Consider the following 24,200-nt stretch of genomic DNA (forward strand, 5'->3'; position numbering starts at 1 on the left):
AATTTTTTTTGGGAATGTTCTAAAAATTAATCTTACAGCATTACGTCACCTGTAAAGTTTTTATCTGCGAGAAAATCTAGACCCCCATGGACACATGAGACAATGCCGGAATTAAACTAAACGCAGCTGATCCCATTGTGTGTGCATAACTAAAACTAAAAAATAAATATATCTCTATATACATAAGTACTATATACTATCTACTATATATATAAAATATATATATCCATGGCCATGCTGATCTCAGATTTCCAAAACCTTGTATTAGGTTCTACGAATTTGGATTTGTGATTGGAAAAGAAAAACCCTTGCCACCTAAGTTCCCAAAACGCGTTCTAAACAGTTACTCTTTGTCACTTAATCCATTTGTTTATTTCGTCTCATCAATCCAATCCCCAAATCTTCGAGTTCCAAAAGTTGACACAGAAACACATGGCACCCCCTCGTGAATTCCCATCTCCCCAATTTCACTTTCGAAACTTCACACAACACAAAAAAAAAAAATCTTCTCCACTCCAGTACTGAAATTTTCCCATTTCCTTAAATTAAGTAGCACATCAGAAACAGAGATTCATTATTCATAAAGCAAAAATCCAATAAAAATAAAAATGTAGACATAGATTTTGTTGGAAAACAAAGGGCATACATAGTGAAGCAGCTACGAGGAAGGTCACGAACATGAATGTAATGAATTGAAATCGATCCACGTTTCAATTGACATCCATCCACATCTATAAATACCAACGACAATGTTCCGCAGATTATATTACTACTTAGCAGCTAGCTATTACAATTTACAACATTGACACAAAGATTGAAATTTAACTATAATAGTATAATTAACAAGATTGAATTGCATGGACATGCCTTCTTCTAGTTCAAGCCATGTTGTTGGCGCTGCTTCCTCTGCATACCGTGGCGTCCGCAAGAGGAAATGGGGGAAGTGGGTGTCAGAAATCCGCGAGCCAGGAACCAAGACAAGAATCTGGCTCGGCAGTTTCGAGACTCCCGAGATGGCGGCGGCAGCATACGACGTCGCAGCGTTGCATTTCAGGGGCCGCGACGCCAGGCTCAACTTCCCTGAGCTCGCCAGCACCCTGCCACGCCCCGTCAGTAACAATGCTGACCACATACGCATGGCGGCGCACCAGGCCGCTCTCAGGCTCCGGACAAACCCCGCCGCTCCCGACACCGCTGGCTCCGCCGGTTCCTCCTCCTCTGCTCCCCTCACCGTGAGGCTCTCCCCCACTCAGATTCAGGCCATCAATGACTCCCCCATGGACTCACCACAAACTTGGATGCAAATGCCTGACACTTTCATGATGCATGATCAGTCCATGATGTTCGCAAGCAACGGCTATTCGTTTGAGGACAACGAGTGGGAGCATATGCAGAATGATTCTCTTTGGGATCCTTAGATACATATACACATACGCACATACGTACGCATCACGTACGGTATATCATACTAGTATTAGTATTTGAATTAATTAACTGTGGTTACGCTACATTACATTAATTACGCATATCATGTGACTTGTCAATTAATTAAGGTGAGGTGACAAAAAATTGATGTGTGAGTAGATGGGTGGTGGGATGGTGACGCCAGCTCTCTCTCCATTTGACTTGTCCTAGATTTTTTTAAAAAAACAAGAGCTGGTAAAGGAACAGGTCATTGTTTTCTTTTATTTCTTTCTTCCAGAAATCAAAGAGGCAAATTGAGTAAACAGTGAGATTTGAATTGAAGATGGATTATGAAAGCAATAATGGCGGATTGAGAAGGGGGACTACTAACTGTTTCATGGAATAGCAATGGCAATGGAATTCCATATTTGCACGAGGAGGGTCCCATTAGTGATTAGTGTGACTATCAAATAAGTATATATGGTTTATTCATATTCATATAGTGAGTGGGTGGGATTTGTTTTTGTGTACCAGATGGGCCACGAACTCTGTTTTATTGGCTGTGGAAGAGTGTGGTGTGGTTTTATTCTTATTAAATAAACTAAGATGGATGTATTGGAAGTCCATTTGTCACAAGCAGATGAAGGAGTTTAACTATGTTTTCTTTTTGTCTGATATGATGATTTCTTGTAAGATTAATCGAACTTGGTGCGCTTCATTGCTTTTAATATTGTACCCTCCAAAAGACACCAAATGAGAGTAGAGAAAATGATATTGCAATCTATGCTAGTGCTTTAGAGGTTTTGCGCTTTCGCCTGTTTTTTTTTTTTTGTTTTTCCTTGCATGAGCTTTTAGTATTGGGCTTTTCATTTTCAATCAGTTTTGGGCTTGTAATGGGTTGACCCAAATTAAAAAAAAAAGAGAGAGAGAAAAGGTTTGTGATACTTGGATAATCTATCTATAAATAAAAATCCGAGGTTCTCGTACTCTTCAGTCGTGACGTGGTAAGGAGGTTGTTAGTTAATAGTTGATATATAGCACGAGATTGGAAGCACAAATGGAGCAAGTGTGAAGAGTGATTGATTGTGAGCGAAGAAGCGTTTCCGTAAAAGGGTGAGGAAGTGTTGTGGAGTGGACCATAAAATGTTTATCATTGGTTGTTTTTGAATAATAACTCAGCTTCTTCACCTTTGTTTCTGTCTTGTTGTATCGATTCAGTTAAATATGGCTCGTTTGCTCTTCCCAAGCCTGAAAGAAGAAGCAAATGGAGAGTGGTTGATGGGGTTGGCGAGAAGCAATCAGTTACCACCTTAGCAGCAACTACCACAAGTTTTGATGATAACGACGTTGTTGACTCAAATTCGGCTGTGGTGAGGAATTTCTATGGAGGAATCAATGCGCATGACGTGGATTCTGTAGAGTACCTTATGGCTGAGAATTGTGTGTATGAAGATCTTGTCTTTCCCCGACCCTTTGTTGGTCGTAAGGTTATTTACACTCTCCCTCTTCCAAAACCATAAAATCTGTTAATGGTGCATTTAAGATTAGTTTTCTTGTCGAATAATTTATCTTCCTATTTATCATTTTGGTACCTTATTGAGCACTATAAAATAAAAATTAAATGTATTTAATGTTTTACAAATTATTTAATAAATATAAGATGATGAATGATAAAGATTTCAGATTTTCAGTTTGTTTTTCCCTTGCCGCTAAGATTGGAAAGGTAGTGATGGGAATAAGGTTCTTGATAGATTAAATATAATTTTTTTAAAGACTCATAAAATGCAAGATCTCATGTTACGTTGAATTGATTGTTCTCTCTGTTACGTTGAATTGTGGATCAACTTTCTACTCATGTGTCTGTTATGTTAAGTATTTCCATGAGGTAATCTCGTCCTATTTCAAGGAATTATTTTGAAAAATTCTATTTGTACCACACTTCTGTACATTTTTGTTTACAAGAGAAAATTAGGAAAACAATAGAGAGAAGTATGGGTAAATTAAAGATACATGATGTAATGGATTGAAATAGAGAGAAAGATAGTATTGTAAAAAGCGTGCTTATAAGAATTATATAACTCAACAGTTTTAGCTTCAATTATTGTGCAGGAAATTCTAGAGTTCTTCAAAAAATTCACTAATTCTACCAGCAAAGGTCTGCAGTTTGTTATTGATGATTTGTCTACTGAGGACTCCTCATCTGTCGGGGTGATATGGCATTTGGGTGCATTGCAAATTCTATTGTTCTTTATTTCTTCATTAATTTTTAAAGCGCTTTCAGATTAAAAAAGCGTATTATTAATTAACATTTGGAAATTAATGGATGCAGAATGGAAGGGAAAACCTTTTCCCTTTAGCAAAGGGTGCAGTTTTTATCGTCTAGAGGTGATCAATGGCAAAAGACAAATAACGTGAGTAATAGTGTGTTCGATGTACATTAACTGGATGAAGCTAGAAGATAGCCTTTGAATTATAAGATTTCATTTTTCAACCCTTTTTCTGAATCTAGGTGGTTATTTGATTTTTCTATGGCATCCTTGTTTAGCTTCTGCGTATCTCATTAATTACTTTTTTTTTTTTACAGTAGCGACTTACAGATAAATCTTAAATTTTGTGAAAACAGATATGGACGAGACTGTGTTGAACCTGCAATCAAGCCTGGGGATGCAGCTTTGGTATGTGAATTGTTCATTTCATACAATGTTTCTATCATGGGGATCAGGGATAAAGAAAAGAAAGTGTGTATCAAGAGAAAAGGGTAAAACAGAAAAGATAAAAACAAGATGAAAGACTGGTGCTGTTACAGATTAAGAAGTACATAAACTATTTTTCTTTCTTCACACTAGAATCAAACTGATTTATTGTTGTCACTTGTCACATATGGTGCAGGGATAAGAGACGAAGGAAAAGTCAAACTCTAAACTTTAAGATTGAATTGTTTGGGTAATACTGAGTTTAATTCTTGACGGAAATAATTTTTGGCTAAATTTTATTCATCTTGATCAAATTTCAGATTAATTAGAAGATTCTTAATGAACTAGAGGATTAAGATAAAAAAAAACATATATGTTATCAAGGCATGTGTGTAGTTGTGGATGAGTGTGTTTTTGGCCATTGACTGAGTTGGAAAACAATTTATATGCAGGCAGCGATCAGGAGTGTGACATGGCTACTGCAGCAATTTCCTCAGTTGGCAAACTGGTTATAGTGAAAAATTCTACATTATTTTGGAAGCGCAATGGGCATCCTTTTCCCCTTACACGATGAGTAACATAAAACTATTGCACAGCTGGTGATCGAAAGTGTTGTGTGTAAATATATGGGTCAGGATGAATTGGCATTATAGTTGTTAAATTTTTAAACTTACATAATTACTTTTTGTTTGAAGAAGAAGTTCTTACAATTATAAATTAGAGGAATTATTTTATTTCCTCCTCATATCTTGTGGAATTGATTTTTCTATCTGAGAAGTCATTGTATGCATTTGGGTTTGGAGTAAGATCTTGGGCGGTGAGCGTTTGGGTCCAAAGCCCATTTAAACGATACGAGAATGCAATTGGACCAATTGGCGAAATCCGTGTACTAGCTAGGGTTAGTCTGTAAACGGCATTCACTTTTAGGGTTTATAGAAACGTTGAAACCCTGACGAGTGACGTGGATTCATTTCATTTCATTTCGCAATGGGTTTCTGGGGTTAGTCATCTTCATTCTCCTTCCAGTCATTAGTTCTGTTCGATATAGCTTTAGAAGCATTGAAGTGATTCAGTTGTTTCTTTAATACCTGCTACTATATCATTCTGTAATTTGCGTTGCGTTTTAGCTGCTGAACCTACTTGTTTTTCATTTTTCTCATTGATAATCATAGATTTTGAACTCTTCTTTGGTTTATTTATTTTGCCCTTTTCGCTCAGGGATTGAAGTGAAACCTGGCAAACCGTGTCCTTATCACGCTGACAATGTGCGAGGGAAGCTTCATGTTACTCAGGTTCTTCATTCATATACTCAACTCCTCTTCCTTTTATTCATAAAACCTCCAGTTCTTGGATTTCTGTTGTGCAAGAAACACTTCCTTTCTAGTCTTGTTGCTGGTTTTCTTTGATAATTATATAACATTTCCATTCATATGCGTTTGTATGCAATGGCACTCAAGGAGACTGAAGTCTGTTGATATTTTTGAGTTATATGAAATCTTATGGTAAGTTTCTGTTTTGTTTCTTCTTTTCCTAAATATTCAGGCTACTCTAGGCATTGGCTCATCATCGGAGAAAAGCATTCTTCAGTGCTCTTCTGGACACAAAAGTCCAGTTTTCTTGTGTTCATTGCTACCAGATAAGGTTGAGTCATGCCCTTTGAATCTTGAGTTTGACGCAGATGACTTAGTGGCATTCTCGGTTGTTGGCTCACGAAGCATCCACCTTTCAGGTTATTTTGCGGATGATGATGGGGATGATCTTAGGGATGACTATGAATAGTATCCTTCTGAAGAACTTCCATTTGTTGACTTATTTGTATTGCAATTTAAGTTTTGTTCATATAGGTTTGGTTAAGAAATAGTGCATGGTGTAACAATTTTTTTTTGATAATTAGCTTCTTGATTTCCTACTACATTGTGAAAGTGATTCATGGGGAGAGGATATTGAAGGAACTGAGTCAGAGGAGTCGTCTGAATATGATAGTGAAGATGGATATGCTGATGACTTTATTGTTGATAGTGATACTGACATGTACCCGTCTTCGCCAATCCCAAATAGTGGAGGTATTTTCGTTCTATTATCAACTTTTCTTGAGGCCATGAAATGATTATATGTATTTTCTGTTCGTATGTTTCTATTTCTTATTATTAAGTGGTTTTCTAACTGATGTTCACATGTGTTTATATATATATTTAAAGATACACAAATATTAAATTTGTATTAAAATAAAATGTAAAATATTATCAAATACTCAAATTATATGGCTATGTTTTTCCTGTACAAAAGAATTATCCGGGAAAAATTGCATCTGATTGTGGGCATGCACAGATATAATGATAGATAATAGATATGCTATAACATCCTATCATACATTTCTCACTTTCATTATAATAAGTTTTAGCATTACATTTTCTTCATACATAGTAATAATAATCATTTTCTTCATACATAGTAACATGAATGACATAGTATTTTTTTCCCCTTTTCTTTCAGTTGTAATTGAGGAAATAATGGATGATGATAAACCCAAAAATGGAGATGATCCAACTAAGAAATTAAAGAAAAAGAAGCATGTAGCTCAGTTGAAAGAGAAAGACAACAAAAGTTCTGAGCTTCCAATTGTTGCTAAGGGTGATACTGACCTTGTTGTGGAAAGTGAAGATGAAGATGGCTTTCCAATTTCCATTGCAGAGAAAGGTGTGTCTGTCTCTAAGACAGAAGCAGAAATGAAAGGAGAACAAGCACGTAAGAAAACTGAGAAAGCCAACAAGAAGGAAAAAGATGTTGGTCATTCTGCTAGTGTAAAACGAAAAGTTGATAGTGCTGATGAAGATGAGCCTCAGGATGGGTGAGAAAGATTTACCAGTTTAATTACTCCCAAGAATAGATGTCTGTTTGACATTTGCACCGCCCACTGGCCCAACCTATTATTTTTAAAAGAAAAAGAATTGGTTTTTAATCTGTATTTGTGCTGGCTGTTTTATACTGAATGTTTCTGATAATGGTAAATGGTTTCAGGAAAAAGAAGAAGAAAAGAAACAAGTTGAAAGATCATATTAAAGGGGGAAGTGATCATGCATCTGACAATAGCAATGAGAAAAAGGTTACTGAACCAGATGAAAAACATGCCGAGGATGTTAAAACTTCAACCAAACTGAGTGATGTTTCTCATGCAAAGGATGAAGATGGTGGAAAGCTATCCAATAACGAGTAAGAAATTTCATCTAACTAAAATATCAGGTACATTTTGCAGGGCTTTTGGTGTTACTGGTGTGGGAAGTTGGTTTAAATATTATATCCACATTTAATTTTCTATTCTAGATATTGGTATGCAAAGCCAAATTTCTTCTGTTGACTAAATCCTCAGGACACCTGGTCGACTGAACTAAAAATTCTATTGGAAACAGAACATTGGAAATTGAGTTTGTCGTCTCATTTGATATCTTTACCTTCAGTAAATTGGAGTTCAGTTCTATAAGATGTCAAATTGTGAGGTCTTGCTTGGTTTTGTAGTGAATTTTGTACCTGTGGAGTCATTTCCAATTACCTTTCTTTTCTTTGCTTGAGATATTGAAGCTTGGAAATTTGGGAGGCTGGGTTTCCTTCCCTCTCTGGTGCACTCTTATTATTTACTGCTGTGCTAACTACTTGTTTGTGGTATTTGTTGGCAGGGTCCTTGTTGAGAAGAAAATCAAGAAGAAAAACAAGAAAAAGACCAAAGAGTCTGAAGGGGAAGCTGCCGCAAATCAAATTACTACAACTGCTGAAAAACAGAATTTGTCCACAGAGAAAAAGGGGAAGAAACAAACTGAAACCAAGCCATCACAAGTGAGAACTTTTCCAAATGGATTGATTATAGAGGAGGTGTTTATGGGTAAACCTGATGGCAAAAAAGCTGCTCCTGGAAAGAAGGTTACACATCATCTACGGATTTATGATAGTATTGACATAGTTCACTTGAAGAATAATATTTAACCTATGTTTTAAATGTAATTTCTTTTAATAGGAATTTGTTGTTTGATTTCAGGTTAGTGTTAAATATATTGGCAAACTGCAAAAAGATGGGAAAATATTTGACTCAAATGTGGGAAGAGCACCCTTTAAATTTCGCCTGGGTATGTGCTGTGTTGATGTGTTGAATTTGCTGAGATTTTCCTTTTTTATATATGCTTCACCTATTTCATTTGTATTTGCAGGTGTAGGACAAGTCATCAAAGGGTGGGAGGTTGGGATCAATGGTAAATATATAGTAACAAGATTTTATGCTGTGTTAATGTTATATTCTTTATGCTTATTGTAGTTTTCTTTTTTTTTTTTTTTTTTCAGGGATGAGAATTGGGGACAAACGAAGGATCACAATTCCACCGTCTATGGGGTATGAAATTCCCAATTTCATCATTTATTTGTTGGATTTGATTTTTCCAAACCTTTTGCTTTCTTACTATAGCTATAAAGGAGTTAAATGTCTTGGTGCAATTAAAGTACATTTACTATCTGAATTTTCTCGTATGGATGACTCTGATTGGTTTAATTGCTGAAAAATGCCTCTGTTGTTTATGCCAAGTCTTCTGTTTTTTTGTTACGCAGATACGCGGACAAACGCGTTGGCAGTATACCACCAAGTTCGTGGCTTGTATTTGATGTGGAGTTGGTTGATGTTGGTCGCTGATTTCTATCCCTCATTGTTTCGGCTGCGGAATGGTCTGGTCCCCCTTCGGGCTGAGAGAATGTTAAACTCACATTTACCATTTTTGGTCCGAAGTGTGTGTGTGGATCTTGAGACCAAATTAGAGCTCAAGTTTTGTAGGAAATTTTGGATTGAATTAGGGAATTCTCAGCATTACGAGTTTACATATGCGACAAATATAGTGTTTGCTTTCGTTATCAATAGTGTTAATCATTAAATGTGGGTTTCGTTTGGATTGTACAATTTTTACAGTTCACTGAACAAGAAATTATCATGCCTCATTTCTCATTTTTATTTTTTATCCTTCTAGTTTAGATTGTTATTTTTGGTTTTATGAAGTTTTTGAGCTAATTAAGTTTATTTCTATTATTTTTTTTATCTAAAATTATAAATTCATAATTTTCATTCAAAAAATTTATAAATTGAATTTAGTTTCTTTTAAAAACTCAATTGGTGTAAAGTTCCTTCTTTTCAAATACTAAGTTTTCACTAGATTTCCTGTTTTTGACATTTAAATTATTTTATATTTCAATTTCATAAATTTCTAAATATTTGGATAAATTTTGGACAAAAAATAACAGGGATTAAATGTAAAGAACTTAATAAGTTATTTTTTAAAAAAATATATGGAGATGTTAAAATTGTATATAATTCAAATTGAATGAACTATAAAGTATAATGAGTTTTGTTTTCAGAGAAAAGTATGAAGTGTGTATTTTACACTTTGATTTGTTGTGAGTTGTAAAACTATTGCATATAATAATTACTGTCGTACAGGGACAATTATTAATTAGAATTTAATTTTGATAATTTAACCTTTTAACTAATTATTATACAACAACAACAACGCCTTATCCCATTAGGTGGGGTTGGCTACATGGATCAACTTTCGCCATAATGTTCTATCAAGTACCATACTTCTATCCAAATCATTAAGTTCGAGATCCTTTTTGATAACCTCTCTTATAGTTTTTTTGGATCTTCCTCTGCCTCGAATTGTTTGCCTTCTCTCCATCTGGTCTACTCTTCTCACTACAGAGTCTACCGGTCTTCTCTCTACATGCCCAAACCACCTAAGTCTATTTTCCACCATCTTCTTTACAATAGGCGCTACTCCAACCCTCTCTCTAATAGCTTCGTTTCTAATTTTATCCTGTCGAGTCTTACCACACATCCACCGCAACATCCTCATCTCCGCTACACCTACTTTATTCTCATGTTGACTCTTGACCGCCCAACATTCTGTTCCGTACAAAATCGCCGGTCTTACCGCAGTCCGATAAAACTTTCCCTTTAGCTTGATCGGTACCTTTGCATCACATAACACCCCCGATGCTTTTCTCCATTTCATCCATCCTGCTTGAATGCGATGATTCACATCCCCTTCAATTTCTCCATCATCCTGTATTACAGACCCAAGATATTTAAACCGTGTGACTTGAGGGATAATATGGTCTCCTATTTTCACCTCTGAGTTAGAAATCCTCCTTCTTTTGTTGAACTTACATTCCATATACTCCGATTTGCTTCTGCTTAGGCGAAAGCCATTTGTTTCTAGAGCTCGTCTTCAAGTTTCCAACCTCTCATTCAACTCCTCCCTCGACTCTCCAAGGAGGACTATGTCATCTGCAAAAAGCATGCATCTCGGCGCTATCTCTTGGATTTGTTTCGTGAGGACATCCAGAATTAAGGTAAAAAGGTAGGGGCTAAGGGTTGACCCTTGATGCAAACCAATTGTGATGGAAAAATCGTCTGACTCTCCACCCTGTGTCCTAACACTAGTCGATACCCTATCATACATATCTTGGATAGCTCGAATATATGCAACCCTAACCCCTTTCTTCTCTAGAGCTTTACACAAAATCTCTCTAGGCACTCTATCATACGCTTTCTCCAAGTCAATAAAAATCAAGTGCAAGTCTTGTTGGTCCATGCGATATTGCTCCATCACCCGCCGTAATAAATAAATCGCTTCCATGGTCGACCTTCCCGACATGAAACCAAATTGATTCTCAGTAACTTGAGTCTCCTTTCTTAATCTCCGTTCGATCACTCTTTCCCATAATTTCATGGTATGACTCATGAGCTTGATTCCCCTATAATTTGCACAATTTTGTATATCCCCTTTGTTCTTATAAATTGGCACTAACGTGCTTTTCCTCCATTCCTCCGGCATGCGTTTTGACCTCATAATTTCATTAAAGAGTTTGGTGAGCCACTCAAGACCTCTATCTCCAAGAGTTTTCCACACTTCAATAGGTATGTTGTCTGGCCCCACCGCCTTACCGTTACTCATTCTTGTCAACGCTTCCTTTACTTCCTGTTTCTGAATCCGACGATAGTACTTATAGTTCCGGTCCTCTTCTCTTGTGTCTAGACTGCTAGAGTCATATCCATATCCATCATTAAATAAGTTGTGGAAATACGCCTTCCACCTTTCCTTGATATCTTTTTCATGCACTAAGACTTTGCCTTCTTCATCCTTAACACACTTTACTTGATCCAAATCTCTAGTCTTCCTCTCTTTACCCTTAGCAAGCCTATATATAGATCTTTCTCCGTCCCTGGTGCCTAGAGCTTGGTATAGTCCATCAAAAGCTTGGGCTCTTGCCTCACTCACCGCCTTTTTGGTTTCATTTCTAGCTATCTTATACTTATCCCAAGTTTCAGAATTTCTACACCTAGACCACTCCTTGAAACATTCCTTTTTTACTCTAACTTTGCTCTGAACACTTTCATTCCACCACCACGAAAAATCAATAATTTTTAGTTACATAGCAATCTATACAAGAGTACAAAAATCTTGAACACTCTACCCTCCTAAATCCTGTTAACCACACGGACCTGCTCGCCGTAAAATGTTGACTCGGGATTTTATCTCAAACAATGCAAAAGGGTAGCTGGTAAATGAAATAGCTGACACCGGGGAATTGAGCAATGAAATCCCTTGTGCAAAAGAATTAAACAAACTCAACTCATGGCAATTTTTCTGCTTGATCTGGCAACTGTGGCAAGTTTCTGCTTTTTAGGCCGCAAACAAGGGATTGTAATAACAAACTACAATAGACACCTATAACTAAAATCTACTTTAACTTCTATCAGTATACATTCCCTCCGATATCCATCTCCTCAAAATCTTCCTCCGATGAAACTAACTCCTCACTATGTACATAACCAGCATCTTTCATTAGCTCATTCAGTCCATCCATCAAGGGGTAAATCTCAGAAGCATGAGGGTTGGAAGTGTCCCCAACCGAAAAGGGAGAAAACTCACTGCCAACAAAACCAGGAGCCTTTCTCACCCCCAAATTCCTCATATAAGTCCTCACCTCTGCTAGTTTGCTCCAACAACCAGCAGCTGCATACATATTGGCAATCAACACATAATAGCCTGAATGATCAGGCATCATTTCCAGCAATTTCCCTGCTGCCCATTCCCCCATCACAGTATTTCCATGGATTCGACACGCTCCTATAAGAGTAGCCCACATTGCCGAAGTTGGCTTATATGGCATCCCTGTGATAAACTCCTTGGCTTTGTTTAGAAGACCAGCCCTCCCAAACAGATCAACCATGCAGGCATAGTGCTCAAGCCGTGGAACTATCCCATGGACATTTATCATCCTTTTAAAGAGAGATTGCCCTTGGGCTACTAGACCAGAATGACTACAAGCCGTTAGAACTGCAACCATTGTTACATGATCCGGCTTAATCTCCAACTTGCACATCTCTTCAAATAGTTTTAAAACTGTTTCTCCTTCACCCTTCATACCATATCCAAAAATCATAGAAGTGTATGTAACTTCATCTCTTTTGGTCAATGAATCGAACACTTTTCTGGCTTCTAAAACTCTGCCAGACCATGAATACATGTCCACCAGGGCATTAGTCCTCAAACTGTTTGTGCTTCATAATGTAGCAATGAAACTCTTTGCCATGCTGCAGATTTGAAATGCGGGCACAAAGGGGAAGAACACTTGCAATGGTCACATAACTGGGTTCCATGCCCTTCTGTAACATCTCTCTAAAAAGGAAGGTGACTTCCTCGGATTTATCCATGTGGGCATATCCAGAAAGCATGGCATTCCAAGTGATCAAACCTTTCTCTTCCGTTCTATGAAACAACATAAATGCATGGCCAAGATCTCTACACCTGGAATACATAGTAATCAATGCATTTTTCACGTTGTCAAACACATCAAAGCAAGTTCGCACGGCATGGCCGTGAATCTCCTTTCCCAATTTAATGGCTCCAATGTGAGAACAAGCACTTAACCCAACAACCATTGCAACAGCATCCAGATGAATGGATGTTCTCATCTGAGAAATAAGTTGAAGTGCTCCTCTGAAATTGCCTGAATGCAAGCACCCTCCAGCAATGGTGTTCCATATAATCACATTCATTTCAACACCCTCCTCCTGCATGCTTCCAAATAGCTGAAACGCTTCCTTCCACATACCCCTAGACGCATAACAGCGGATTATAGTGTTCCAAGAAACAGAATCTCTACGGGGCATATTATCAAACAAGTGACGTGCAACCTCCAGTTTCCCAAACTTACCATACATGGAGACCAAAGCATTGTGCACAAACAAACTCCACTCCATGGAGCTAGCCTCAATAGACCTGTGAAACTCCACCCCAGAATTGAAATCCAATGATTCCCCACAAGCCTTGAGAACAGATGGATAAGTGTATTCATCTGGTTCAATCTTCTTATTCAACATATTCTTATAGACACAAAGAGCCTCCACAAAGAACCGATTTCTAACATATGCCGAGATAAGCAGATTCCAATGTAAAGGATCCAAAGTATTAGAGCTCTCAGTGACAAATTGGGCATCAACAAGGAGATTAACATTTGTGTAAAAGTTAACAAGCCTTGAAACCAAGATAGGGTTTTGATCAAGACCCAGTGAGATGACATGAGCATGAAGCTGCTTACCCTGTGAGAGTGACTTAAAATGGGTGCAAGCCGAAAGGAGAGAGCCAATAGGGTGTAACAGAAGGTGGGAAGAAGCAGCATGGTGCTGTATTTGGAAGAAGGTTTTGAATGCATTGGATAAGTGGCCATGGGTCACAAAGTCCTTGAGGGATGCAATGAGAACACCAACCATAGATGCATCAGCACATAAGATGGGGTTTTGAAGTGGTTTTAGGGGGGCTTGTTTCCATGATTTTGGGATGCACTTCTGAAGGTGAGACAAGAAGAGGTGTCTGGGTATTGAGGAATATGGCATAAACTAATGATGGCAAATCTCTTTGCTCTTGATGGCAAATCATGTTTATCACAATCTTCATTCTTGCATGAAAAAGAAAGCCATCTAGGCCTATAAACAATCAATGCCTGATTATTTCTGCTGAAACTTATAAGGTATTGGCCATCATCAGTGAATTTACGAATGAATGGTCTGGGCACTCAACCTCATATACTGTGTAACTTGGTACCAAATTTTCATAGAATCACAGAGTATGATGAACCTGAAAGAATTAAATTACACCTGCAAAAATTAAATTCAATTCAGGTTCCTTCAACAGAGGAACAAGACAACAAATTTACAAATTTCCCACTGAAGTTAGTTTGTCCATCTGATAAAGTGAGAGCGCATTTTCCAAAATGGCACATCATATATATCTTCTGCATTTCAAGTTTCCACATTAAAAACATAAGGTTATACTTGAGAAAGCAAAACCTTATTTATCTTCCCTCACTCATGTTCTTGATAGTTCACCAAGGATATTCACATTTCCTACAATTACAACCCAATCATTGTGCAATTTCTTGTTACCACCCCCTCACCCCATCCCCTCTCCCGAAAAACAAACTAGAAAGAACAATTCATGTTTCTACACCTCAGCATTTAAAAATAAATTACTGCACCAAATAAGAGGTTAAAGGACATCACGCATGTAAGAATATTGCTGCTTCTGTACATTAAAGCGTGTCCACAAACTTGAAAAGTTCACCCTGGAAACAATGAATAATGAATTTTTCATAGCAGAGAAGTTATCTCTATAGGATTTTTTTAGTGTGAACAAACATTGACAGCTATGTTACAAAAAGACCTATCCATAAATTGATGCATCACGCCAATAACCTGAGCATATCACATTACTCTACACTACAGACCATGTAAAATCATAAAATTCAGTGTGCAAAAATAGTGGTATTCCTAATTTAGGATAAACTTCTCGACAAACAATTATAAAAGAAGAAATAGGGAGGTGAAATCAAATTTCTCCAATAAGTTATAATCAAGTTATTCACTTCAACTTTGGGAAAATTAGATGAGAGAGTTTCCGAAGAAGTTCAGATGAATAAGTTGATTTCAATTTGTGAGAAAAGTTTGATTTGTTCACCCCCCTTATTTTCTTCTCCTACAGGTGTTTGTTGAGAAGCTTGACTAAAATAATCCATAATCGCATATAGAAATGGGAGCTCAAAACAACAAGAGGATTAGAAAAGGCCAATGTTTAAGAGTTTTTTAGAGGATAGTTTCACTTTCAGGTTGAGGAGCCTGAAACCAAACCCTAGATAGTGTGTGCACATACACACACTATCATTATTCCGCTAACAATAAAACGAAGACGCTATCTTCACCTAAATCGGAACATTATTATTATACGCCATTTACAACATCACATGGATCTTAACAAGATGAAACCTAGCTGCAGTTCACGGTTAACAAAAAAAGGTATTATCAAAATACAAATAAATTTTCACACATTGAAGAAAGAAGGCGAGCAGAGAAAGAGAGCGTTGGGGGAAATTCAACCAAAAATAAGAATAAGAGAAAAATAGAGATTCCGAGCGGAGAAGAGAGAGGTTACCGGTGGCCACAGTGGAAAGCGACGTTGAAGGAAGGAGAGAAGCGTGGAATCGAGACTAAGGAATTTGTGTTGTTGCAACTACCCGATCCATCTCAAGGCCCAAATCCACAGCACGTGTTAGTGGTGGTGGCGTTGCAATGGATGGCGCTGCTGCTCGTTTTCAATTTAAATAAAAAAATTCACATTCTTTTATTATGACACACACCAGCCGCCACAACAAGTCTTTGTTTATTTTTCTTTTCCTCAATAAAATATATTGACTATATGTACTCCTTTGTTTAGTAACCGACCGTGTGCGAGAGAGAGAGAGAGAGAGAGAGACGGCTATATTCGCGCCTCGGTCTCTTTATTTCTCCGCCAACGACACCACCGCATCTTTCTCTCTTTCCGTTCCCTTCTCTCTCCGATCTGCATTTTGCATTCTCTTCCGATGCCGATATTCTCCAATTCCTCGCCCTGCTGCACCGCCGCCGCCGCCGCAGTGGTTAACTCCTCCAACCGGAAGACCAGATTCGTCTCTCCTTCTTGGAGGAATTGCAAGGTCACATCTCCAATTTTACGGCTCTCCGAGGTGCATTTTCATTTCTTAATCTTTTCATTTTTCACTTTACAGTTACTTCGATAGTTTCTATGCATTGCAAATTTAGCACACATCATTGTCGCATTTAAGCTTCGCTTCGGTTATTTCAACGCTTGAGCGGCGCAACTGCTGCTAATATCTGGTTGGTTGCTAATGTCACCAGTCACCACCGTTTGAGCTTCGTATTTAGTTGCGCTAGTTTTAGCAATCCATATTGCCATGCATTTTTTACGTTGACACTATGTACCTTACAAGTTACGTATTGATATTTATTTATTGATGTAGAATGACAAATTCAATGTGTCTCGGTTAGCTCCTAGCCACTCTAGGCGGTCAGTTAAGGACCGGAACATATCAATGGCATTAGTGGGCGAAACTGTTGGAGTTGGACAAAAGGGACAGGTGGCCGGCTCCTCTAGCATCTTGGTAATCTGACTGCTCATTGCTAGCATTCTTATGCTTAATTTATTTTCTTATATTGCGTGTTTACACTTGATGCTGAAAACAGAGAAAAACAAAGTAAGCCAACCGTCAATTTGTTTAATGTGTTTTAGTAGGCAGATAATAAAAATGACAAGTTCTAAATTACTAATGGCAAAATATATATGATTCTTTCTGCCGCAAAAAAAGTAGTGTCTTATTTATCCTTGTTTATTATAACTGAATTTTTTGTGTGTGTGCCTTGCAGGCATATGATTTGATTCAGGGGGCACTTGTAAGTATTATTTACTGCTTGCTTCTAGTTTTCATCTAACAGGAATTTGTTTTCACTTTGCAGTGAGTTAATCGTCTCACTTTCTAGATTCTTAGTGTTCCATTCAACCCATTGGGACATAGAAGTGTGCAAGAGTGGCGCATTCATTTTTAAATTCTTGTTTAGTTGTTCTTTGCTGACAATGCAAGAAGATCTTCCCTCATTGGCCTTTATGTCACCCATACCATGTTGCTTTAGGCTAAACAAAACTTTGTGCTTTTAGTTGATTTATGGCAGAATGTTAGATATAGATTATCTAAGTTTCCACATAATGCAATATTTTTTTTTACAATGGAACATATTGTTGAAGAAACTAAAAATGTATCTTCTCAAAACAAACCAAAGTCATGTATTCACTGTACTGGAACTTGAAAGAAGATGGTTCACTTTTTCTTGGATTTCTCCTCATTTAGAAATATAACCACCAAACTATTGACTAAAATAGTTTAATCTTATTAAATACTGATGACAACAACAACAAAAACAGCTAATACTAAGCTTTTTTCCACCAGGCGGGGTTGGCTTAAGGGGTGTTTGGAAGAGTTCACAGGGAGCTTGTATGGAATTGAGCTTATGAAAATAGCTTATGACTTCCACAAGCTCTTTAAAATAAGCTCATTTTAACTCATTCCAATCAGTTTCATTGTTAATCAGAATAAGCTCGTTAATAAATGCTTAATTAAGTTGTTTACCCAACACTCTCTTAATGATATTAATTACTGATATGGAACAAAAACTTGTTGACCATACAAACCCATTAATAATTTACCAACATGTTCAAAATGCTTCTTAATAAAATAGATTTGAAACAGGATGAGAATATTAAGATAAAAGCTTGTAAAATGGCATTGGATGGTTGCAAACCTCTCATATTTTCATAAGAAGTTGATTAATCTCATTTTTATGATTTCTGTATAATGCTCAAAAGACTAATGCACAGAAATAATTTCCTATACAGGTAAGATGGAGTTCTGTTATGGACAGGTCTTTACCTGAGCCACCAACGGCTGTTTTTCTGCATGGAATCCTAGGTTGCAGGAAAAACTGGGGTGCGTGCTACTGTGTACATGTTGTTTTTCACAAGCCTTTTGTGATATGAAACTTATGCGTGGCATGAATTGTTTCTGTACAATGTGCATGATTATCACGTGGCAACAATGTATTCACCTGATCAAACTACTTTTCTACTTACTCTCAAAACTCATCAAGAATTTTAGAGTAGCTTTGGTCTTGGTCAGAGATCTGGATATTTGGGTTAGATGTTTTTGTATTTGCAAGAAAGTATGTTTAGTTCTCAGGAAAATATAAATGAGATAAGTATGCATTGTTAGTTCATAATTAGAATGATATTGCAGGAACTTTTGCTAGGAGATTGGCTCAAGAGTTTCCTACATGGCAGGTATTTTACTTTACATTTTTGTGCTAAGCTTTGTTAGGTACTACTTGCCATCTAAATATTTATTAGTTATACTAGGCATCATACTTATGGATTTAATTTTTGATCCTCTAATAGTATAGAAATTTTTTCACTATCAACAAACCATTTATACTAGGCATCATACTTATTGAAATATTTTCACTATCAACAAACCATTTATTAGCATGAATTTAAAACATTGTTTATTGATTGTGTACTGAGTTAGGATCAAATTATTAGACTCTGATAAGATAATGTTCTGTTTACTGGGTATCTTAAATTTTTTATTGTAGGGGTCCAATACAAGAACATTTTGGATTTACATAAATCTGAATCTTGTTTGTTTGCATTGACAGTTTCTTTTAGTAGACCTGCGATGTCATGGCGATTCAGCATCAATCCAGAAGAAAGATCCCCATACTGTTGCATCTGCTGCTATGGATGTTTTAAAACTGGTGTGCTTTCTTTAACATGTTTCCTAAATCATTATCATATTTATGTGGTGGGTGTGCTAAAGAATGGGGCAGGGGTCTATATCAACTCCACTCCACCCTCTCCTAATGAGATTTAAACCTTGGTTCTGCAACATGGAATACCCAGTATTCAACCATGTGGGCTTCCGCTGGGACTCTCTAGTTTGGGTGAATTCCTCAAATAGTTGTTGGCCTTACCACTTTAGTTCCCTTAATTTTAATTGCAATTTATTATCCTTCTTTAACGTTGAAATGCTAAATTATACCAATTGTGGGAATTAAAATCCCTTGTGATTTTTTTTAAATCAGAATATTTTTTCTGTTATGGAATATTTTACTTATTGATAGAAAACCTTGGAATGTTTTAAATTTAAGTGAAACCTTCTTACTATATTTAATAGATTATTTTAAAAGAACTGCTTAGATACATGTCGTTCTGTATACATGTAATGTATAGTCCCTTTCTTGTAATGACGTTCTCTTTGTTCTTCTGGATAGGTTCGAGATCTGAGAATAACGCCCCGTGTGTTAGTTGGTCATAGTTTTGGGGGGAAAGGTTAGTCACTGAATGTTTTAAGTTCATTTTTATGTGCCTTTCTTTAAGTTAGCCATTTCTATTTACATTGTTTTTCTTCAGTTGTTTTGAGCATGGTAGACCAAGCTGCAAAGCCTCTTGCTCGGCCAGTGAGAGTAAGTTCAAATTCAGTTTCTGTTTGCTTGGGGTAGATGAAGGTGCCAGAAGTTACTCCTCTTTCTCAGAAAATAATATTGGTTCATATGTGGGATCTATTTTCATACAAGGTTGGGGCATGGTTTACCATGGTGTGAATCTTCAGTTTTATTCTGAAGTACCTTTTGTAATTGCTTTTTAGGGAGTTCGGTCACAACTTGTGGTCCTGCTCCCTTTTACAATTTACATTAATATACAAGGTTCTTTTGCTGTTCAAAATAAAAATAAAAATGTGGAATCTATTTTCAGATTGGATCCTTGAAAGTCCTAGAAATTGAATATTTATATTTATATATGTGTGTGTGTGTGGACATTAAAAAGCTGAACTACATAACAAATTATGACGAATAAAAACTCAGCAGGGAGGAATAGTCAGAGTTGACAAGGATTGTAATTTGTAACTATAGTTTGTCTTCTTGTTTGCCTGTATTTATATGTGAGGGCTTATTAATTGTTTCACACTTGCTTCTATGCTATTTGAAGGCTTGGATTCTGGATGCAACCCCTGGAAAAGTTCGAGCAGGTGGAGATGGAGAAGATCATCCAGAAGAACTCATATCCTTTCTAAGTACACTGCCAAAGGAGGTAGATCTTTAATTGAATCTTCTCGTCTTTCTGAGAAAATGAATGTAATGGTGATGTTAATTTGATTCAATGTGTTGCTCTTGTTTTGGTTCTTCAACTTCAAGGTTTGGTTGTTGGGTTTGATCTAAATTCCTGTTTTGATAGTTATCAAGTTTCCTACTTGTTTCTTAAATTCAAAGTTTAAATTGTAATTAATATAAAAAATATGATTATATGGAATATTTGCTTCTAATAGGGAACTAGGAAAGTCATAAGGAGTTTGTAAAGGTGGCTTCTTGTCAATAATATTCTAGTGGGCTATATATATCATATTTGCATTAGGGTTTACTTTAGGGAATAATTTGAGATACGAGGATGAGTGTGAGAAACATTATTTTGTGAGGTCACCTGTCCCTCAAATGGTTTAGTGGATTTGTAGCAAAATTGGTGAGCTAGTTATGGGGTGGAGGACATTGGGAGGTCCCCTGTCACCTTGTTTTAATAGTAGATTTAATCTCTTCTCATCATGGTGAACTGTGTGTGATTTGTTTTTTGATGCTTTTATTTAAATCCCACTATTCATTAGAAGTTGAATCCATTTAAAGAAGGGGATGGTGTTCCCCAACATTGGTTGCTTTGACATATCACTATCAAATGAAAGAGAACTTGGGATAGTTAACAAATGAAACTATAGAAGTATAAAAAGAAAGGAAAAGAAAAAATAGAGGGAACTATGGGAATAAAGCTGGCCACTATTATGTGCATGCCTACCAATTACTATGCTAATTTACTTTTGTTATATATTAACATTTAATGCTCTTTTGATTGTCATCTCAGTAACATAATAACTGTCTTTCTATACTCTTTAGCTTCTTTTATATGAATAAATTGAAAGAATCGTTTTACTTTTGGTTCTATATTATGAGCAATTTTTTATTTTTCTATGATCATTTCCTCAAGGAAGGTCCCTTCAAAGCGGCATGTTGTCAGAGCTCTTATTCAACATGGATTTTCCAATGATGTGGCGCAGGTACATAACTATGGCATACTTTGATATTGATCGCTGTATACTTTTCCTTGGTTCAATGACTATATAAATAAAGCCTTGATTAGTAAAGCTGATTTCAAGGGAAGTATTTGATTACTATCCCATTTACTCCTTGACCCTTTCGCTGACATTTTATGTTAGAATGCTATCACCATATAGAATCCATGATTTATGGTAAATTATACAACCTTTAAGGCATTCATTAAATTCTAATATGAAAACTAGAAAAAAAATATCACACTTACCATGCAGCCAGATCCAGGATGAACTAGTAGAGGAAGGAGTCAAAATTGGCATCAACTGATGGAAGATATTTATAAAAGTGCTACAAAATACCAAGAACTTTAACAGTCTACAGATAGCCTGTAGATGTAAATCGGGTTTGAAAAACCTGTCCAACCGTAGGACTAATCAGTAAATGATGAAAATATCTATATTAAATATTTATAGATGAACACCTGGGTTTTACTCCTTTGGGAAAGTTCAGTTTGTTTATCTATCTGAATTGTCATACATCTATGATTTTTTCATCAGATGATTGATTAAACAAATTTTAAAGAGCTTTGTTGGCTTGATGAATGATGAATAAGTTGGATGTTACAAAATCAACATAGTTCACCTTAAAATTAATGAAGATAAAAGAAATAGATATTTTGGCAATTTCTATCCCTCTATTATTGATTGATTTTTTTTTCCTGTCATCCATGTAGTGGGTTGTGACTAACCTGCGACCTTCTGGCTCTCCTGGTTCACAATCATCAAGCTTCTCATGGGTGTTTGACCTAAGGGGGATTGCAGAAATGTATCAATCCTATGAAGAAACAAATTTGTGGTACTTACTGTGATATCTATGATAACAATGCTAGCTGCAATATATTGATTTTTATCGGCCTTAATTCTTTGGTTGAGATGGGTTCCTTCCTGCCTTGAGTATGAATTAGAATGACAGTGACTGTTAATTTTATATTTAGTTTGTATTGTTGAAGAAATTCCATGGTTAGTGTATTTACTGATGCCAGGATTAATGGTATGTGCAATCACATTTAATTTTGAAATTAATCTTTCCATACTGAAGATTGTGTGTGGAACCAATAATGTTTATGCTACTGTTCATAGGAAAATTGTTGAAGATGTACCTCGTGGGGTGCATGTGAACTTTTTGAAAGCAGAAAGAAGCTTACATAGATGGGCTCTTGAAGACCTTCAGCGGATCCATGCAGCTGAAGAGCTTGCTGTTGAGGAAGGAGGGGGAGTTGAAATGCATGTCCTTGAAGATGCTGGCCACTGGGTATGTACTATAGTGCCATAGTTATTATTTTAGAGCATGATCTCCTCCCATACGTTTCACCTTAGGAGATCTATGCTCATGATATCTAAAATACTTTTAAGTTTCAAATGGTGTCCTAGATTTTAGGGAATAATTTTGGCTAGTGACAGCTTAATTGCACTTTTGTCCCAAAGTTTCACAATGTTGTGAATTTTCTCCTCAAAAGATTTTTTTCATGAATTTTGCCCTCTAATTTACAAAAGATCACAAATTTCGCCCCCAAGTAAAAAAAAAAAACGCCATAATTAGTGAAAAAACTTTAACAAAATTGTCTTTGACATAAGCTTTACGAAGTTTTGGAATTATTTCACGTGGTTACATATTTAAAAGAGGATTTACTTTCTCCATCAACAGGTGCATACTGATAACCCGGATGGACTCTTTAGGATACTGTCATCATCTTTCCAATTCCAGGGAGGCAAAACCTGAGTTTACAAATGTGCTCTCTTGTAATTTCTATTTATACGTGGATTGCCTTAACAGTTTGATGCCATTCCTTCTTCCCATTTTTTGTCTAGTTATCCCCTTTGTATATGCTATTATTTTTTTTAATCTTCTTGTACATCACCGTAATATATATTTTTTAATCGCTACTCTGTTTTTTGTCTAGTTATCCCTTTCAGATGGCATCTATTACAAGGCCTAACATAGTGGGCCAATCCTTGGTCAAACAAGTCCTGTGAGATTTGGGCTATTATTTCCTCCACCTCCCAAGTTGCTTCCAACACCTTCTTTATGGCTTCTGGAATGGTCAATCCAGAATGTAAAATTACATTACGGAATGCATCCCTCTATTGGCTTCTGGAATGACAAATCTGGAAGGTAAAAAAAACATTCCAAAAAGGGTGCAGGAAGTAACAGCCGGAGCTATGAATAGAAAAAAGCTTTGCTATCTTCTAGCAGAATTGCCCAAATAACCAATCGCGAAACTCGTGAAGGATACTTCCTTCATTTTGATGGCACCTAACCTAGGGCAGTCTCATGAGGAGGAAATATGATTCTTTACTCTTGGACCTAGCAAAAATATTTAATTAATGTCCATACTTCATGGAAGTATAGGACTTGCATTCAAGAAAAAGTTTTCCCCAATTCATTACAGCCTGATTCATTTATAAGTTCCCCAATTGTCGGGTCGTCTTGTATGTGATTGGTTATGGTATTCATCCCTGTTAATACCGTACGTGAACAGAAGGCCAAATTTTTATGTATGATCAATATTAGAAATTATGGGTGGATAAAGATGTGTTTAGTAAAATTATGGGATAAACTAAACAATTAAAAAAGTAATAGAAAGATGAAAAATTAGTTAAAAGTTAAACGTTAAACAATTGAAATTTGATAATTTAACTATTGAATTATAAGCATTTGTCAAAACTAGCTATTGAATTAACTTAAAAGTATGAATTGATATAAAAATAACATTGAAATTTGCTAACTCAAGCAACTATTACTTTTAATGTTTTAATTTACTTAAAAATTAACATATAAAAAATTATGACAATATTTTTAATTTAAAAATTTACTAAATGAAATGGGATAATATAAATTATTTAGATTTCCTACTTTCTCATGGTTTTTAAATTAAGTTTATTTTATGTATTTTAATATTTCACATATTTAGATATATGGTTTATTCTTGAAAAAATGTATAAAGAGATAACAAGATAAACACGCGGTTTACAAATGACATC

General features: G+C 36.2%; 5 protein-coding genes across 6 annotated transcripts; 4 read left to right on the forward strand and 1 right to left on the reverse strand.

Moving 5' to 3' along the window:
- Positions 1-293: 293 nt before the first annotated feature.
- Positions 294-2,186, forward strand: LOC100801245 (ethylene-responsive transcription factor ERF021). Its single transcript, XM_006573778.4, has one exon. The coding sequence runs from the start codon at positions 858-860 to the stop codon at positions 1,416-1,418; it is 561 nt and encodes a 186-aa protein (XP_006573841.1). The 5' UTR covers positions 294-857; the 3' UTR covers positions 1,419-2,186.
- LOC100802494 (uncharacterized) lies at positions 1,585-4,688 on the forward strand. The gene is made up of 7 exons (XM_026129117.2): positions 1,585-1,628; positions 1,939-1,979; positions 2,623-2,891; positions 3,514-3,628; positions 3,734-3,815; positions 4,028-4,079; positions 4,550-4,688. Exons 1-7 carry the CDS (start codon positions 1,585-1,587, stop codon positions 4,610-4,612), a joined length of 666 nt encoding a protein of 221 aa, XP_025984902.2. The 3' UTR covers positions 4,613-4,688.
- Positions 4,590-9,078, forward strand: LOC100789099 (peptidyl-prolyl cis-trans isomerase FKBP53). Of its 2 annotated transcripts, none has more exons than XM_006573779.4 (11): positions 4,590-4,727; positions 5,316-5,389; positions 5,640-5,875; positions 6,021-6,160; positions 6,591-6,945; positions 7,116-7,307; positions 7,769-8,009; positions 8,125-8,212; positions 8,294-8,335; positions 8,424-8,472; positions 8,685-9,078. In XM_006573779.4, the coding sequence occupies exons 1-11, from the start codon at positions 4,724-4,726 to the stop codon at positions 8,764-8,766; spliced, it is 1,503 nt and encodes a 500-aa protein (XP_006573842.1). In that variant the 5' UTR covers positions 4,590-4,723; the 3' UTR covers positions 8,767-9,078. The 2 variants fall into 2 exon arrangements, with proteins under 2 accessions (XP_006573842.1, XP_003517541.1); XM_003517493.5 differs by lacking the exon at positions 4,590-4,727 and adding an exon at positions 4,734-5,097.
- Positions 9,079-11,744: 2,666 nt separating this feature from the next.
- Positions 11,745-15,751, reverse strand: LOC100803016 (pentatricopeptide repeat-containing protein At1g71490). The gene is given in 3 exon segments (XM_041017470.1): positions 11,745-12,672; positions 12,674-14,286; positions 15,617-15,751. Coding segments are annotated over 2 exon segments (2,142 nt in total). The 5' UTR covers positions 14,026-14,286; positions 15,617-15,751; the 3' UTR covers positions 11,745-11,882.
- Positions 15,752-15,843: 92 nt separating this feature from the next.
- Positions 15,844-23,102, forward strand: LOC100789624 (protein ABHD11). The gene is made up of 13 exons (XM_003517494.4): positions 15,844-16,187; positions 16,482-16,622; positions 16,885-16,911; positions 17,909-17,999; positions 18,306-18,349; positions 18,724-18,822; positions 19,339-19,396; positions 19,478-19,530; positions 20,054-20,155; positions 21,099-21,164; positions 21,893-22,014; positions 22,299-22,470; positions 22,864-23,102. The coding sequence occupies exons 1-13, from the start codon at positions 16,047-16,049 to the stop codon at positions 22,936-22,938; spliced, it is 1,191 nt and encodes a 396-aa protein (XP_003517542.1). The 5' UTR covers positions 15,844-16,046; the 3' UTR covers positions 22,939-23,102.
- The last annotated feature ends 1,098 nt before the right edge of the window (positions 23,103-24,200 follow it).

Source organism: Glycine max, chromosome 1 (genome assembly GCF_000004515.6).
Source record: "Glycine max cultivar Williams 82 chromosome 1, Glycine_max_v4.0, whole genome shotgun sequence".
Lineage (NCBI taxonomy): Eukaryota > Viridiplantae > Streptophyta > Magnoliopsida > Fabales > Fabaceae > Glycine > Glycine max.